The sequence below is a fragment of the Drosophila hydei genome, unplaced genomic scaffold, assembly GCF_003285905.1.
Source record: "Drosophila hydei strain 15085-1641.00,03,60 unplaced genomic scaffold, DhydRS2 tig00008128-arrow-arrow-pilon, whole genome shotgun sequence".
Taxonomy (NCBI): domain Eukaryota; kingdom Metazoa; phylum Arthropoda; class Insecta; order Diptera; family Drosophilidae; genus Drosophila; species Drosophila hydei.
In genome coordinates this window covers 921,644-936,829 of record NW_022045838.1, presented here as the reverse complement: position 1 = coordinate 936,829, position 15,186 = coordinate 921,644, and the positions used below count along the sequence as shown (strand labels likewise).

Genomic DNA, 15,186 nt, shown 5'->3' with positions numbered 1-15,186 from the left:
GTGAGGGACTTTAGTTTATAGACTGCTTAAGAGACGAACAGCGACTCTGCTTACCTGGAGCGACGTATTAGATGCTCCTGGTCCACCTGCTTGGCTGCAGAGCGTCCCACGGAACGGCGATAATTGACAGAGCTCGCGGCATTAGCGGCTGCAGTAGCTGTGCTGGGGCTGCCATTCAATAGCTCGTGCGCCTCGCCGCCGCTGTAACTGGAGCTCGAGGAGCTGCGTGAAATGGTCGGCGGCGCCTTCTCGTCGTGTCGCTGTCGACGCTCTAACGTATTGCTGCGGGAGCTAGAATTCTGACGTGAGGCAATCAACGAAATCTGAGATCCCTTCCGACGTCGCTCCTCCGGAGTCAGCGAGCGCGATTCCGGCGTTAGCGAACGCTGCTTTCGCAAGCTGCTCGACGAGCTGTGCGAGTCATTGCGATCAGGTGTTAGGGATCGTTGACGCTGGTTCTTATACGGCGAAATGCTGACGTTGCTCGTGCTAAGGTTGGGAAATTGATAATTAGTTGCTGAAAGGAATTCCGTAGAGCTGCCATCTTCGTTGTCCAGCTCGTCGTTGGAAAGATCTGTGAAGGCATTATGGAAGATTCAGATCATATGAGTGGGTAAAGACTTTAATGGAATTTAGAGCAAGAACTGATAGAGAGTAAAGCTCACCTGAACGCGCGCCGCTATCACAAGAGTTAAGTCGATTATTGATGGTCATATCGAGGCTGCGGAAGCGCGACATGCCCAAGGCGACGGGCGGCTGGACACCTGGGCCACTATTGGCAATGCAGTTGAACTGAGACTTCCGCGAACGTCCGATCACATTGTGGCTCTTGGAGCGCTCAAAGGTGCGATCGTGCCGTGAGCGCGGCGAGTACTTGGCCAAGTTGCTGCTAGCCACGCTGTAGGCCGGCGGTGCTTCCTTAACGGACGCATTCAGATAGGCTGTTGTTTGCGGCTGCAGATACTTGGGCGAGTTGTCGCGGCTGCGCAGAATCCGGCCGGAGGTGGTGCCCTCACGTTTCGTCAAGTAGTTCGGCGAGTTGCCAGTCAGCGTGCTGAAGTTGAGCGAACGCTCGCGCTGCACCGCCAAAGATGGCATGGCTAAGGGCCGCTCCGACAAGTTGTCGTCGAAGCTGCGCGAAAATGTCTCCACGTAGCTGTTGGTGGGCGTCGATCGGCGCGTATCGTACTCAAAGCTGCGCGAGAAGACCATGCCCTTGCCACTGCCACTGCCATTGCCATTGGCTGTGGCAGTGGCACTGACAGTGCCGGGGCCTTGCCTTAGCTGTGGCTGCTTTTGCAGCATTGGCTGCACCACTCGCGACTGTTGCTTGGGCGAATATGATTGAAGATTGACTTTGCGTCGCTCCTGATGCCGCAGGGCGCGACTGCTGTTGCTGCTGTTATCCTGAAATGCGGGCGGAGGCGAAAGAATAGGCGTTATGGGTGGCGGTGATTCCAGATCGTTGTTGACAGGCAGAAAGCCGGGGCGCTCGTTGAGTATGCTGGCCAATTGGGGATCCATGATTCGATAGCCTGGACGCAGCGCTGGGTCCCTTGATGAGATGCCACCTAGACGCGCCTCATTGCGCTGAATCAGCTCCTCGACCTTGGAGCCCACAAACTTGGGCTCTCGCTCACAGCGGCTTGACGACTGATGGACGAACGACCTGGCCAGTTCCGGCCGCTGGGCATGATCCACTTGTATAACACGTATGGAGCTGCGACCATGTGGCTTGTCCATGATACCAGAGTCGCCATTGTAGTGACTGTAATTGACGCGCCGGCTTTTGGTATCATTGTTGGAGTTCAGCTTTTTGCTAACTTGCACCCAGCCCGATTTGTTCAGGAAGATCTCCTCCTTGTTGCCGGCACGCGAGTGGGACTTTCGCATGGCATCGGGTATGCCGTAGAAGGTTTCACCAAACAGATACGTGGGTACGCCAGCATCTGTGGATGCTGTAGCAGCATTGCCAGCGCCACCATTACCACCCATGTGGCAGAGCATTCTACGCGCCTCCAGCTTCTCGTTAAAGTTTCGCGTGGATGCCTCAAGACTCTCACGTCGCTTGGCGACGTACTGCTGGAATGCGGAGAGATTCTGCTGCAGCTGCTTTTCCTGCGGCAACTTCGGCAGCTCAGCATTTAGCGAATCCTGAACTGAATCCCTTTGCGACTTTTTGCTTCGGTGCGGAGATTTTTCTGCCGCATCTCCATATTCCTGTTTCTCCGAACGCGCCTGCGGCTGCAGCTGCTGCTGCTGTTGCTGCTGCTGCTGTTGATGATGCTTGGAGGGACTGGTGCGTAAGCGTGTGCGTCTTCGCTTGGGCGGTAGAGCGGGTAATGGCAAGCTGCTCAGATCGAGCTTGTCGTGCGTCGACGAGGATAGTTCGTCGTTCTGGGACTCACGCGTAACTGAGTCACGCGTCAGGTGACTATCGTCCGAAAATGCCTCGCTGGAGTCGAGGCACGTCAGGTCCTGGCAAGTGATTACTGTTTCTGTAGGCACTGTAGGATCTCTGAAAAGTCAGATCAAATAATCAAGTCAATCAATTCAGCTAGATTGGACACACTTTATTCAAGTTTAAGCAAAGCTTACGTAGGCCCTATATGAAAACTATATCAAACTTACAAAACGTGTTTGCTTCGAATGTTAACACCCACGCAGACCTATAAAATGTGGCTTGCCTTAGATTATATACGCAAGAAGCTCTTCACTCAAGAAAAGCACAAAAAAACAGAAAATCTCTGAACATATGGCATTATGTATTTTGAGTTGAAGTAAATACTTTTCCATATAAGGAAAGCAGTTTGTATACCCTGTAATCAGCGCAATCAAAGGGTATGATGAAGCTGTATGTTGCATATATATTTCTACAAATATCGCTCAAGTAACTTAAGAAAACATAAATTAAATGAATGAGCTGCTTACAAAATATCTTCTAGCTGTGCTCTCTCTCCCTGTCCCTCTCTCTCTCTAGCTGCTTCAACTTGTTTCTCTTTTCGCCTTAAGTGGGTTTGAGTTTGTCTGTAGCCATGGTAAAAATTCTTTGAGTTTCTAGTTTCCAAATATAGTATTGATGTTTTACCACATTTCATCTTGTATCAAAATGATATACATACATATATAAGCATACGTATGTATTTATGTATATAAATACAAATATATTTAAGAAACGATTGTGAAATCTTTATGAATCAAATAAGTTGCGTAATTAATGCATCTGTCAGCGATGCCTGTCTGAATGCATTCCTAGCACGATTATACGCTGAACCCATTTAAATTTTTAATTTCGGGTATATTTGTTTTGTTAAAGTGCATGAAACAGAGACTAGACTAGAGACTAGAGACTAGAGACTAGAGACTAGAGACTAGAGACTAGAGACTAGAGACTAGAGGCTAGAGACTAGAGACTAGAGACTAGAGACTAAGGACTAGAGACTAAGGACTAGAGACTAGAGACTAGAGACTAAAGACTAGAGACTAGAGACTAGAGACTACAGTCTAGATAATAGATAATAGATACTAGATACTAGATACTAGATACTAGATACTAGATACTAGATACTAGATACTAGATACTAGATACTAGATACTAGATACTAGATAGTAGATACTAGATACTAGATACCAGATACTAGATACTAGATACTAGATACTAGATACTAGATACTAGATACTAGATACTAGATACTAGATACTTGATGTTTAAAGCTAAAATCACAAAAATTCTTAGTTATTTTATCACAAAATAAATCCAACTTCTAATTCAAATACAAATGAATATATTATTAAAAAGAATTTTAATTTCTTTCCATGTTTCATATATTGAATGAAATAATAAGTTCCATTTGCTGAAAGTTTCATTGCAATCACTTAAGTAATGCAGCAGTTATTAAAGCAAACGTTTGGTCAACTGAAGAAGCCACGTGGCAATTAGCGCCCAGCTTAAGCATTTTCGCTCTGCATGCGCACAAATACATGCAAATGCGTGCACGCTCTTTCGAGTTCTATAAATAGAATAGCAATTGTGATTGAATTGTCGTGAATTGTCAGCTGCTACTTAAGCTGTACATGTGTCGCCATCGGAACAAGTGTTGAAGTGGCGCTGGGATATGAGACATTGCCTGCAAAATGTATGAAGTCGTGAGAAGGACTCAGGTTCGAATCGCATCGTGTGAAAGACAATTATTTCTATTTTACAATTGTACGTTGCTATGCAACAGATATTGGCAAGAGAGGAACGACACTTCTTCGCATCTTTTTATTTTAAGAAAAACTTTATATATATAAAAATCAAAAAAGTTCAGCTTCCATTAAGTACAAATTTGGAGCGAAGACCATATGCGTCTTGTGTTTGTGTTCGGCATTACGAACAAATATGCACATAACTGTATATATGTATATGAGCCGTGTCTTTCGTAACTTGTAATGTGTGTGCGTCTGATGGATATGGATGGGCAACAGCAAAACAACAATCAATTTCACTAGAACAACAAAAATACACATAGAATTCGATCTATCATTTTCATGTGCCATGTTTCCCAGCATCTGCTATTATCTTCGGTCATGTGTTGAATGTCAGCGCGTTTGCTGCCGCCTAACTTTTGGGCGAATGTATTGAAGGTAAGAATATGATTTTAGTAAATTAAATATGTATATTTAATTTGTCTTAATAATTAATAAGAAAAATAACAAAAATACATAATGAAAATCGAAATTAGTGGATTTTCATTTAACTTATACAACTTTTGCTGCAGTATCTAAAGACTCTGCATGCATTAAATAAGATCCAAATACACTTTGCGTATTGACAAATTGGCCTCCTATGGTCATTGCCCGTTGGGTTCAATGAGCAATTGGATAATTGCTCGAATATATCAATTAATAGGCGCATGGCTAAGAAATTGCGAATTGTTGCTTCCTTATGCGACCGTATATTATGTAGTTTACTTAAAGTTTTTTTAGCGAACTGTAAGAAAGTGAAATTTGCACTTAATAAACGGGAAATGCCATGGTACACACATCCGTCTGAGCAACGAGAGACACGTTTGACACCCTGTAACTGCAGCAAGTCGTTACGAAGGGTATATTGAGTGGCTTAGCTGAGATAGATCAATGCGTGATGTTATCAAACTTTCATCAATATAATTGAAAGTGATGCACAACAATGCAATTCCTTTTTCGTTACTGCGCTTAGTCTTTGAATTCTCTATTATATATATACTATATATAGTAGTTGTAAAATCCGTCAGGAATGTTGCATCCACATAGGCAACGCATAATAATGCAACCTATAAAACTGGTTTCGCCTGTCAGCGCATGGCTTCGTGCTGCGTGCTTCGTGCTTCGTGGGGCTATTGTATGTTGAGCATGGGTAAATCGATTGCACTTGCCATCCAATTTTTACTTGCACTTTCGAGTCGCTAATGTTGCAACCCCCCAACCCCCTGCCCCACGTCTTGCGAGTAAATTTGCTATTTCTGCAAATGCAATCGCAAAACTGGCCTAACGATCCGTGGCGGCTGCCAATAGTCGAAAGCCAATGACCAAGAGCAAATTATGTGGCGGTCATAGAAAACAAGTTTTACCGCTTCAATAAAAATGTTGCACGAAAATATAGCGAAGCAATTCCGCGTCGACTAACAGTTAGTCAATATTTCATCAAGCGATGTACTTAGTTTATCTATATTTACACTGGCCTAGTCAATATTCTTCACTTAATTCACAAAAATCCGTTTATTTCTGAGCGAGGTTCGCCACTTGACTGACAGCAATGGCCTCCATGCGGCGCGTGGGTGTTTCAGCCGAAACTCTTCATAATTGATGAACCCTTTCAACGGAATATCTTCTCACTTCAGCCAAAGCAAGTCAAGTACGCCCATCATCCACATTTCGTATTAACCAAGTTGAGCGTTTGCCCTATGAAATTTACATAATCAACATAAAGTGATTTAAGCGTTGTCAAGCAGCTATTGGACTAACTTTTCAAATGGCTCTTACTTGCAGGATGCAAAGGCTTCAGTCGAAACTGCTAAGCAGACTGTTGAGCACTATGTGGTATTTTCTTAAACAAGTCATATATAGATACCTAGGCATATGAAGAGTCCCTTACGGTATCTCCAAACACAGCAAGAGACACATGCAAAAGTAGAGGAGAAAATACAACTGATGTATGTATGTATGTATGTATGCATGTATGTATGTATGTATGTATGTATGTATGTATGTATGAATGCATGTATGTATGTATGTATGAATGCATGCATGTATGAATGTATGAATGTATGTATGTATGAATGAATGTATGAATGTATGTATGTATGAATGTATGAATGTATGTATGTATGTATGAATGTATGAATGTATGTATGTATGAATGCATGAATGAATGAATGTATGAATGTATGAATGTATGAATGTATGAATGTATGAATGTATGTATGTATGTATGTATGTATGTATGTATGTATGTATGTATGTATATATGTATGTATGTATGTAAGTATGTATGTATGTATGTATGTATGTATGTATGTATGTATGAATTTAGGTATGTATGTATGTAAGTATGTATGTATGTATGTATGTATGTATGTATGTATGTATGTATGTATGCATGTATGTATGTATGTATGTATATGTATGTATGTATGTATACGTAAACTAAGACGATGACATCCTTAGACCTTCCGTTCAGGGTGATTTAACATGAAATTTCTCATTATTATTTCTCCTTATAATACTTCCATCAAATCCACATATGCATTGCCTCAAATTTATCAGTTATCCACCTTATTGTACAACAACATTCGCATGACAGTCGCCCATAAAGACTAAACAAAAAGATACAACAAACATAGCTGACCTTGCTCTTATGGACTATCCATATGGGCTTTGATAAGGCACTTTTCGAAGGCATTCAAGTTGGGCCAACTAACAGGTCATTGCGCATCAATTTGTTATTGTCAGTGGGGGAGCACAAAGTACTTTATATACGAGCAATGCTCCTTTGATTTTGAGGTCAATATATGAGGCATAAAGCGAAGCTTTGAAGAGATTGCTCTCTCCATGGCATTATTCTAGTTACAGTGCAGCAAAAAAATCCTTTTTGGGAACGTAACAAAAATTTATAAGCAATAAGAAAATAAATAAAATTAAAAAATACATACGAAATTAATACAGTTTTATTATTTCATTAATTTTGCAAAAGAGTTAGAGCTAAAAGGTCCATTAAAATCATGTGTTTGGCTGAATCAAGTCTTCGTACACTTTGCTTTCCCAGAAAGAGCACAATTTTGCATAACGACATTCAACGAATTTTACTCAAGTGGATTACTGTGAAATGCCATGAAAATATTTACCTATTGAAGAACAGCAAGCTATTGGAAATTCTTGGCAGAAATTGCTAAAATGATATAGCTCAGTCGTTGCACAGAATTCAATCTGGATGAAGGACAAAGGGAGCATGATAAATAAACCAAAATCAGCTAGAACGAAAGCTTTCTGCTCAGCTTAGTTTCAGCTATAACTTCAATTGACTTCGATTCCCTTAATATACGGCTTAAGCCACCTAAAAGTAATTATTTCTCTAACTTTAACAAAAAAATAATCAAGATTTGCGAACTTTTGGCTGCATTCTGCCAAAAGCTACACTCAATTTAATTTTAGAATATTTTTCGCCGCAAATCAAATTTGTGATATTATTTTGACGTATACTTAATATGTTAGAGCACTGATTGCTTTACCGTTATGAAATTATGATTACCATTTGTTGGCTTCATTTCAATTTTGTGGCTCTTCAGAACCAATTCAATTGCCAAGCTGCCTACAAACTCGATGGATGCTACTCTTTGATTTGTGGTCGTGTTTACTTTTCTTTTGTATTGTATTTCTGCCGAAATGCAAATAGAATACATCGAATTCCCACACACACACACACACACACACGCACGCACGCACGCACACACACATACATACACACATGCACACAAAAAAGAAGCAAAATATATATTTTCTGTTTGCTTGGCTTTGTGCGCAGGAAATATATTTTCCGCAAATTATTGATTACCACAAAAAAAAAGATATTAGAAAAGTATTTATAATATAAATGAGAGCAGAGCAGCATATGAAATGCCGTTGCTTAAAGGATAAATGTAGATGAATAGCTGTAAATCGATTTCCATTTAAGTAAAATGTAATTTAAATTGTTGAATGGAATATAGAACGAGGTTTTAGAAAATTTTTAAAAAATGATTATATTTTACTTCAACTGTAATTCGCATTCAATATGGAAAGCATTTTTTTTTCTGTTATTTTTTACTACCGTTGAATTGAGTCTTAAAATTATTTGAAATTAATTTTTTTTCTCTATTTGTTCACCCCATAATTTTTTATATTTAAAAGCGTTGTTAACTAAAATAATTTATTAAACAAAAATAAGAATAAATAAATTAAGCTATAAAAAAATCCAAAACAAAAAATGAAGTTATAAAAAAAACAAACCAAAAATGAGAATATTCAAAAAAATTATAAGCAAGAAACAAAAAAAATTGTTGTACACTTTAAAAGAATTTTAAATATTTGTTTGCAAATTTCATTTTAATTTTTTTTAATAGATATTTTTTTTAACTTTTAAATAATAATTTTTTGTTTGCCCTAAAATTTAGCAAATTTAAAGTATTTATTTACTAACTAATTTTAAAAAATTATAAAATAACATTAAAATTTTAATTATAAACATAAATTATATTAAAAAAAAGTCTAACTTATTTTTAGCAATTTATATATATATATATATATATATATATATATATATATATATATATATATTTCTTTTGCCAATTTAATTTTCCATTTTATTTTTTTTTTTGCCACTTCACAAATTGAAATGATTTACTTCTTATATGCAGTTGAGTTCGCTTGGCTGCCTCAAGGCTGCACTTGGCTTCTTATAGTGCTCTATATAATTGGAATCCCTTGACAATTCGGCTCATATTTCGCCTTTATGCATAAATCACATCTCTAGCGGCAGTTCGAGTATGAATTAATTAGCTATAAATGACAGCACGACCTGACGCGGTTAGCCAATTAATTACTGAGCCGCAGCAGCAACAACTACAGTTACTCAGATTGCAACATTAGGCAGTGTTAGCTTTACATATTCCAATCAGAACTTGAAGCTTAGCTGAATTCTAGTTGGAATGAAGTTTCTTTTTATTAACTGCCAAAAATCTAGGCCAGATTTTTACTATTAAAAATATTAACCATTACCTCTAAAAATAATTATAAATTCCACAAATAAATGCCAAGGTCAAGCAAAGGCTTTAACTATAAATAGCCCAGTTAAATAGGGAGTTATGAATAAAGCTTAACCAGTTCACTACGCAGAGACTATTAAATATAGATATAACCTTCACTTCAGACATAAAGATTTCACTTTTAAGTTATTTAAAGAGCTAATAAATATATATAAAAAAAAAATAAATAATTAGAACACTATTTAAGCTTGATTAGCTCTCGCCTACGCTGAATCGCTTCAGACGTCAAACTATTTCACCATATATATATATGTATATATATATATATCGCCTGGTCAGCAGTTGCATTTATGCTAATTATTGATCAGATTTATTATGAAAACTTTTTGCACTCAACATTTGCTGCACACACACATAGAGTCACTCACACACACACGCGCGCATACATGCTTTGCAACTTTTCATGTTTGTAAAACGTTTTCTGCTTTTATGATTTACCGTAAAGCACTCACTGATTATCGATTGTAAGCACAGGTGCAACAAATTTTTGGAGTAAAAACATTTAATGCGCACAACAAGTGTTTCAGTTGTTCAATTAGTTAGTTAAAAACTTATGTATGCATTAGGTAGTGTGTGTGCGTGTGTGTGTGTGTATCTATATTGTTACAGATTAGCGGCAGTTTAGTGTGTGTTTCACGTTAACGCGCGTACCTGTTCGTTAGCGTTGCGCTATCCGTGTGTGCCGACTTGCAACTGAGCTCCAATGTTGCGCCAACGATTGTTGAATCGCTGGCGTTGGCAACATTTGCTGCCAGCGAACTGGTCGCTTGCCCCTCCACATTTGTTGCGTCAACATTTCTGGTCGTTAGCTCGGTTATGTTCGCATCATTATTGTGTTTTGTTTTGCTCGCTGCTTCGATGTTTGTTTTGACTGTTGCTTCGCTATGCTGCCGACTCGCTGCTGGCTCGCTCTGGCAACATGTAGCGCCATCTTTTTTGTTGCCAGCCTCTGCTGATGCTGCTGATGCTTCGGCAACATGTTCGTCGTTTGTCGGCTCTTGACTCGATGCCATCGAAGCTCTGCTTGTATCCATTGTTGTGCTTGCTAATGCGTTTTCTTCATTGGCCTTGGGCTGTTGTTGTTGTTGTTGCCGTTGTTGTTGTTGTTGTTGTTGCTGTTGTTTTTGTTTATTCTTATCCACCTTCGGGGTCAGTTCCATTTCTGGTGTCAGCATCTCAGGCTTATCAACCTTTGACTGTCTTACAGACATATCCTGTAAATATGTGAAGTTAGAAAAAATGTATAGAAATTTTTGCATATATTTGTCAACTATTTGTATCTATAATTAACTCTTTTTCTTTTGAGTGAAAAGAGAGTATATAAATTTTGTGCCATGTTCGTCTGCTTGTCTGTTTGAATGCCAAGCATTTCGCAGCTATTGAGGCTAGAGACTTGGAATTTTGCATATAAGGTAAGTGTTTTATAGCCATGTTTTTTTTGAAACGTTCACTAAAGATGCAATAAAATATATTTTAATATAGAAAATCGTATATCTAGTTATTTAAGAGAGACTTGAACTTCGCCTCGAAAATTTGAAATTTATATTTTAAATATATATATTAACTGTTAATTAGCCACGCCCCTAGAGGTCGCATTTAAAAATGCTCAACACTTTATTAAATATTGATATATGGGTAAGTATATATGTAAAGCTGCGCTTACTGGGGCGTGGCAAAAGGGGCTGAAGTGTTAGCTTCTGCAGTTTTAAAATTTGAGCTTCAAAATGTTTTCGAGTCCCTTTTGGGAGTAAAAATAAATTGAGCTGTTCTGTAGGTCAATCAAATATTTGATCTACTACACTGAAAGCTTATTAAATTGAGGCAAAAATATATCTTTAAAATTTCTAGAAATCTAAAATTTCGTTAGATCACTTCTGATCATCTCTAAAGATAGATCTGACAGCGGTTGGGGCAAGAGCAATTCGAAAAAATTAATATCTTATAAAACCAAGCTCTTTTCGCAGCTGTAAGGAGTATTATGCAGTCGTACACGCCCGACTGCAGCATTGTGACTTCCTCTAAGAAACTCTAAACTAAGATTTCAATTTACTTTCAGTAACTTTCTGGCAATTCCAATGTTTCTAGGGCTATTTTAGGCTAAAGACCTACCCCATTCTGTTGATCTAGGGAAGTGGCTGACTCTGTGGCGCCTTCCATCAAGGGCAGAGTCACCAAAGCTGAGTTTTCGCTACGTGCATCGTAAAACACATCATCGTCATCCGCTTCTGGAGCAGCTTTACTTGACGCCATTGCCACATGGCTGTTGGCAACATCCTCCACTGCCGCTGCCAAGGCCACAGCTGTCTCGATTTCCTTGACCGTTCCGAGACTAGTTTTGGCTGCCGTTTGATCTAAGATTGTTGGAGTTTCGCTGGCTTCGCTCTCCAAGGAGCGCGACTTGGTGTCATCCCGTAGACCCTCCATGTTGGCCTTCAGCTCTTGCAAGTCCGAGTAGGTAGCTGGCGAGGGTGGCGGCGGCGCGGGTATGTCCTTGCGACGGGAGCTGGCCGGCGGATTGGTCCCACTTGAATGCGCCTTGCCGCTGCTGGTGCGATGATGTTTCTTGCCCGACGTTGCAGATGCCACAATTGCCTCGCTGGGGGCTGCAGGTGCACTGCGATCACGTCGCTCCCGTGGCTCGGTTTCCTTGTGCTTCGCCCTCTGCTTGTTGCTTTTCGGCTCTTCCTGCGACGTTCCCAGACTTTGCCACTTGGGCACGGCGCCAGTGGAGGAAGCGACGAGTCGATCCAGTGAGGGATATTCCCGCCTTTCGGTTGGCTGCGGCTTACGACTACTTGACGCGTGGCTCGCCTTCTCCGCTGGCTGTTTCTTCGGCTGATTTTGCAAACTGGTCCTTGGCGCAGGCGTTGGCTTGGCGGCGTTGCTGCCACGTCCTTTGCTGAGCGGCAATGTGGTTACGATTGGCCCCGCCTCCAGTGGCTCGGAGGCAGTATTCGTGGGACTCAGTCGTGGATTGTTGTTGCCGCTGTTGCGGTGCCCGCGACGCGTCGACTCCAAGCTGTTATTGCGCTGCATTTCCGACTGATAGATGCTGCGCTTGACATCGTTCACATGCTTGAAGAAGTCCATGGCGTACTTGTTCTGCTTGAGATCCAGCGGCGGCGGCGGCGGCTGCTCCGTTGCCTGCTTGTAGTTACTTGGCTCCGTTGGTCCACTCGATGGCAATGTGCCGGCGGCCGTTTTGCGCGGTATGCCACTGCTGCCGCCGCGCGCCATCGAGCCATAAATATCGTCGAAATCGGAGCTGAAGTAGCTCGACGAGCAGTCGCAGTTGCGGCACTCATAGCGACTGTTGTCCGAATTGCTGCAGCGCTCCGCCGGAGCTCTGCTCGCCTCCAAGCCAGCGCTCATAACGCCATCGAAGCTGCAGCGCCGGCAGTCATAGGCAACGCGACAGTTCTCCGTGCTGCCAAAGAGTCGACGCTGATGCGCGCTCGCATTGGACGAGAACAGCCCCGAGCGATGCGGATAGCGCGTGTAGCGCTGCGAGTTGTCGCTGCTGCGCAGCGAAAATTCGCTCAGTATCGAGGCCTTCGAGTCGCTCTTGTACATCTGAGACTCGAACTGATCGAGCAGAATCTGCGAGCCGCCAATTGGCCTGCTGGCCGCATACATCAAGGGATGCAACGGCGGCGCGCCCACGCCTTCGATGGCATAATAAATGTCACCTGTGGCCGGCGCTGCGAACACATTCGCCTCCAGACGCGCCATTGTATTATACTTGTGGTATGGCAGTGAGTCGCTAGAGGACGACGACTTCGTATTGATGCGATGCACACCGGCACCAGCAGCACCACCTCCATTCTGATAGCCCACAATATAGCCCTGCGGCAGGTGTGCGCGGCGCGGTGTCACCTGCGCCAGCAAAAGGCCTCCGCCCACAGCATAATGATTTGTTAACGGATGACTGGCTACGTTGTGTTGGTAGGACTTTTGATGTGGCTGATATTGATTAAAGCCAACATAAGCTTGTTGCTGTTGTTGTTGTTGTTGTTGTTGTTGCTGATGATGTTGTTGCTTGTGATGCTGCTGCTGCTGCTCAGTAATCGTCGCAGTTGTGGCGGCTGCTGTCGCCGTTGACTTCTGAAATTGCAGTATCGGATTGTATTCACCTGTAATGGCCACAGGTGTGGTCTCAATTTTATATACGCCCGGATTATTGGGATTGTAGGACTGAAACTCGAGTATGTGCGCCGCCGGCAGCGTGCGCGCCGTACCCGCTGCCGCCTGCTTCTCGTTGCCAGTGTCCTGCTGCAGCTGTGCACTGGCACTGGCACTGGCCGTGGGCTCAGCTTCGATCAGGCAATATTTGCAATTTTCATTGCTGCACTGCTGCATGCACAGCTCGCAATCGGCAAAGCCGACGCCAGCATCTGGCAAGCTCTGCTGATGCTGATGCTGATGCTGGCTCTTGCCCTGGCTCTGGCTTTGGACCTCATCATCGGACTGCACAGCTGCGGCTGGCTTGGCTGTGCTGCCCTTGAGCTTCGAGCTGGAGGAGCTCGGCGTATCTTTAAAGAAAATCTCCTCATAAATATTCTCCTCGCTGCGCGTGTGCAACTTCTTGCTGCTGTTGCTGGCTGCATCGGGAGCGCTGCGTTGCTTGTCCAGCTTTTTGGAGCTCTTCAAGCCCTCCTTGAGCAGGTAGTAGTTAAAGCTCTTGATGCCGATTTCGCCGCGCAGCAGACGTCGGCCAATTGGCACTTTGACCGTCGCCTCTGAGTTCTGCGCTGAGCTGCGCACCGAATAGATCTCGTCCTGATCGCTCGCTCCGCGGCCCAGCTTGACGTCTGCTTCCAGATATTGCTTACGACTGTGCTCTTTGCGCGATCGCGTTTCGTTCTCGTAGCTCTGTTTGGCCTTCGCTGTGAGCTGCTGCAGCTGCAGCTGTGCGCCCTTGCGACTGTTATCGAGACTCAGATTTCGTTTCTGCTTCGAGACGCGCTTCTGGCTCACGGCTTTCTTATCGTTCTTATCGGCCAAGCTGCGCTCCAAGCTGAGCACGCGCCGCGGCAGGCTGCTCTCCTTGAAGGGCCTCGCCTGCTCGTTCTCTGAGCTGCTGGATTCAAAGTCGTAGTCGACGCTGACCACTGTGCCACTGTTGTTGTTGCTGTTGTTGTTGCTGTTGCTGCCGCCGGCCTTGATCGGCGCATTCATCGCATACTTGAGAAAGTCTTTGGTCAGCTGACTGCGCTTGCCCAAGGAGCTGCTGCTGGCCACCGACTGCGCAGCGCCTTCCGCACACAGCTTGTAATCGCCCGACGACTTGCCCGAAATGCTGCTGCGCCGCAGCGGATTGGCTAAGTGGCTAATGTCCTCGGTGTAGGCCGGATCGTCATAGATGCGATCACGCACAGCTGCTGAGCGATCCTTTGACTGACAAATGTGTGAGAATTCGCTTAGCTTGGGGCATAACAAGAATCAAAAACTTGACAATTTTTCACTTACCTTGATTTTGATTTTCTTACGACTGCGATGCGGCGTCGTAACATCCGTCAGTTTGAGTATCTTTGGTCTGATTGGGCGTTTCGTTAACTTGGCCCGATCGTTTACCATGTCCAGAAAGGCCTCCGTTGCCATTGCTATTGGTTAATTACTAAATTGGTTCTATGGACACTATTTGAGAGGTTTTATGGAAGTTGCACTTAGGCTAAGGCAAACTGTACAGAGTGACCCAGCAAGAGTGATGCTATTTGTAATTATTATAGTTAAGCAGTTGCTTAAGTTATAGACAAAATTCTATAGTGAAAATATGGTAAAATATTTGCCATTTAATTATTTAATGCCTTTTGTTTACTAAATGTGGGAAAGTTATAAATTAAAAGTCAAATTACTGAGCTACCAA

At 42.7% G+C, this 15,186-nt stretch overlaps 1 protein-coding gene across 1 annotated transcript in view; it reads right to left on the bottom strand.

Annotated features, from left to right (window-relative positions):
- Positions 1 to 14,951, bottom strand: part of LOC111596521 — a 29,372-nt gene extending 14,421 nt beyond the window's left edge. The window contains exons 1-5 of the mRNA XM_030225318.1: positions 14,790 to 14,951; positions 11,430 to 14,717; positions 9,972 to 10,534; positions 666 to 2,518; positions 55 to 574 (exon numbers count right to left, since the gene is read on the bottom strand). Coding sequence (XP_030081178.1) covers positions 55 to 574; positions 666 to 2,518; positions 9,972 to 10,534; positions 11,430 to 14,717; positions 14,790 to 14,921 — 6,356 coding nt within the window. The 5' untranslated portion in view covers positions 14,922 to 14,951. The remainder of the gene's footprint in view (positions 1 to 54; positions 575 to 665; positions 2,519 to 9,971; positions 10,535 to 11,429; positions 14,718 to 14,789) is intronic.
- Positions 14,952 to 15,186: the final 235 nt, after the last annotated feature.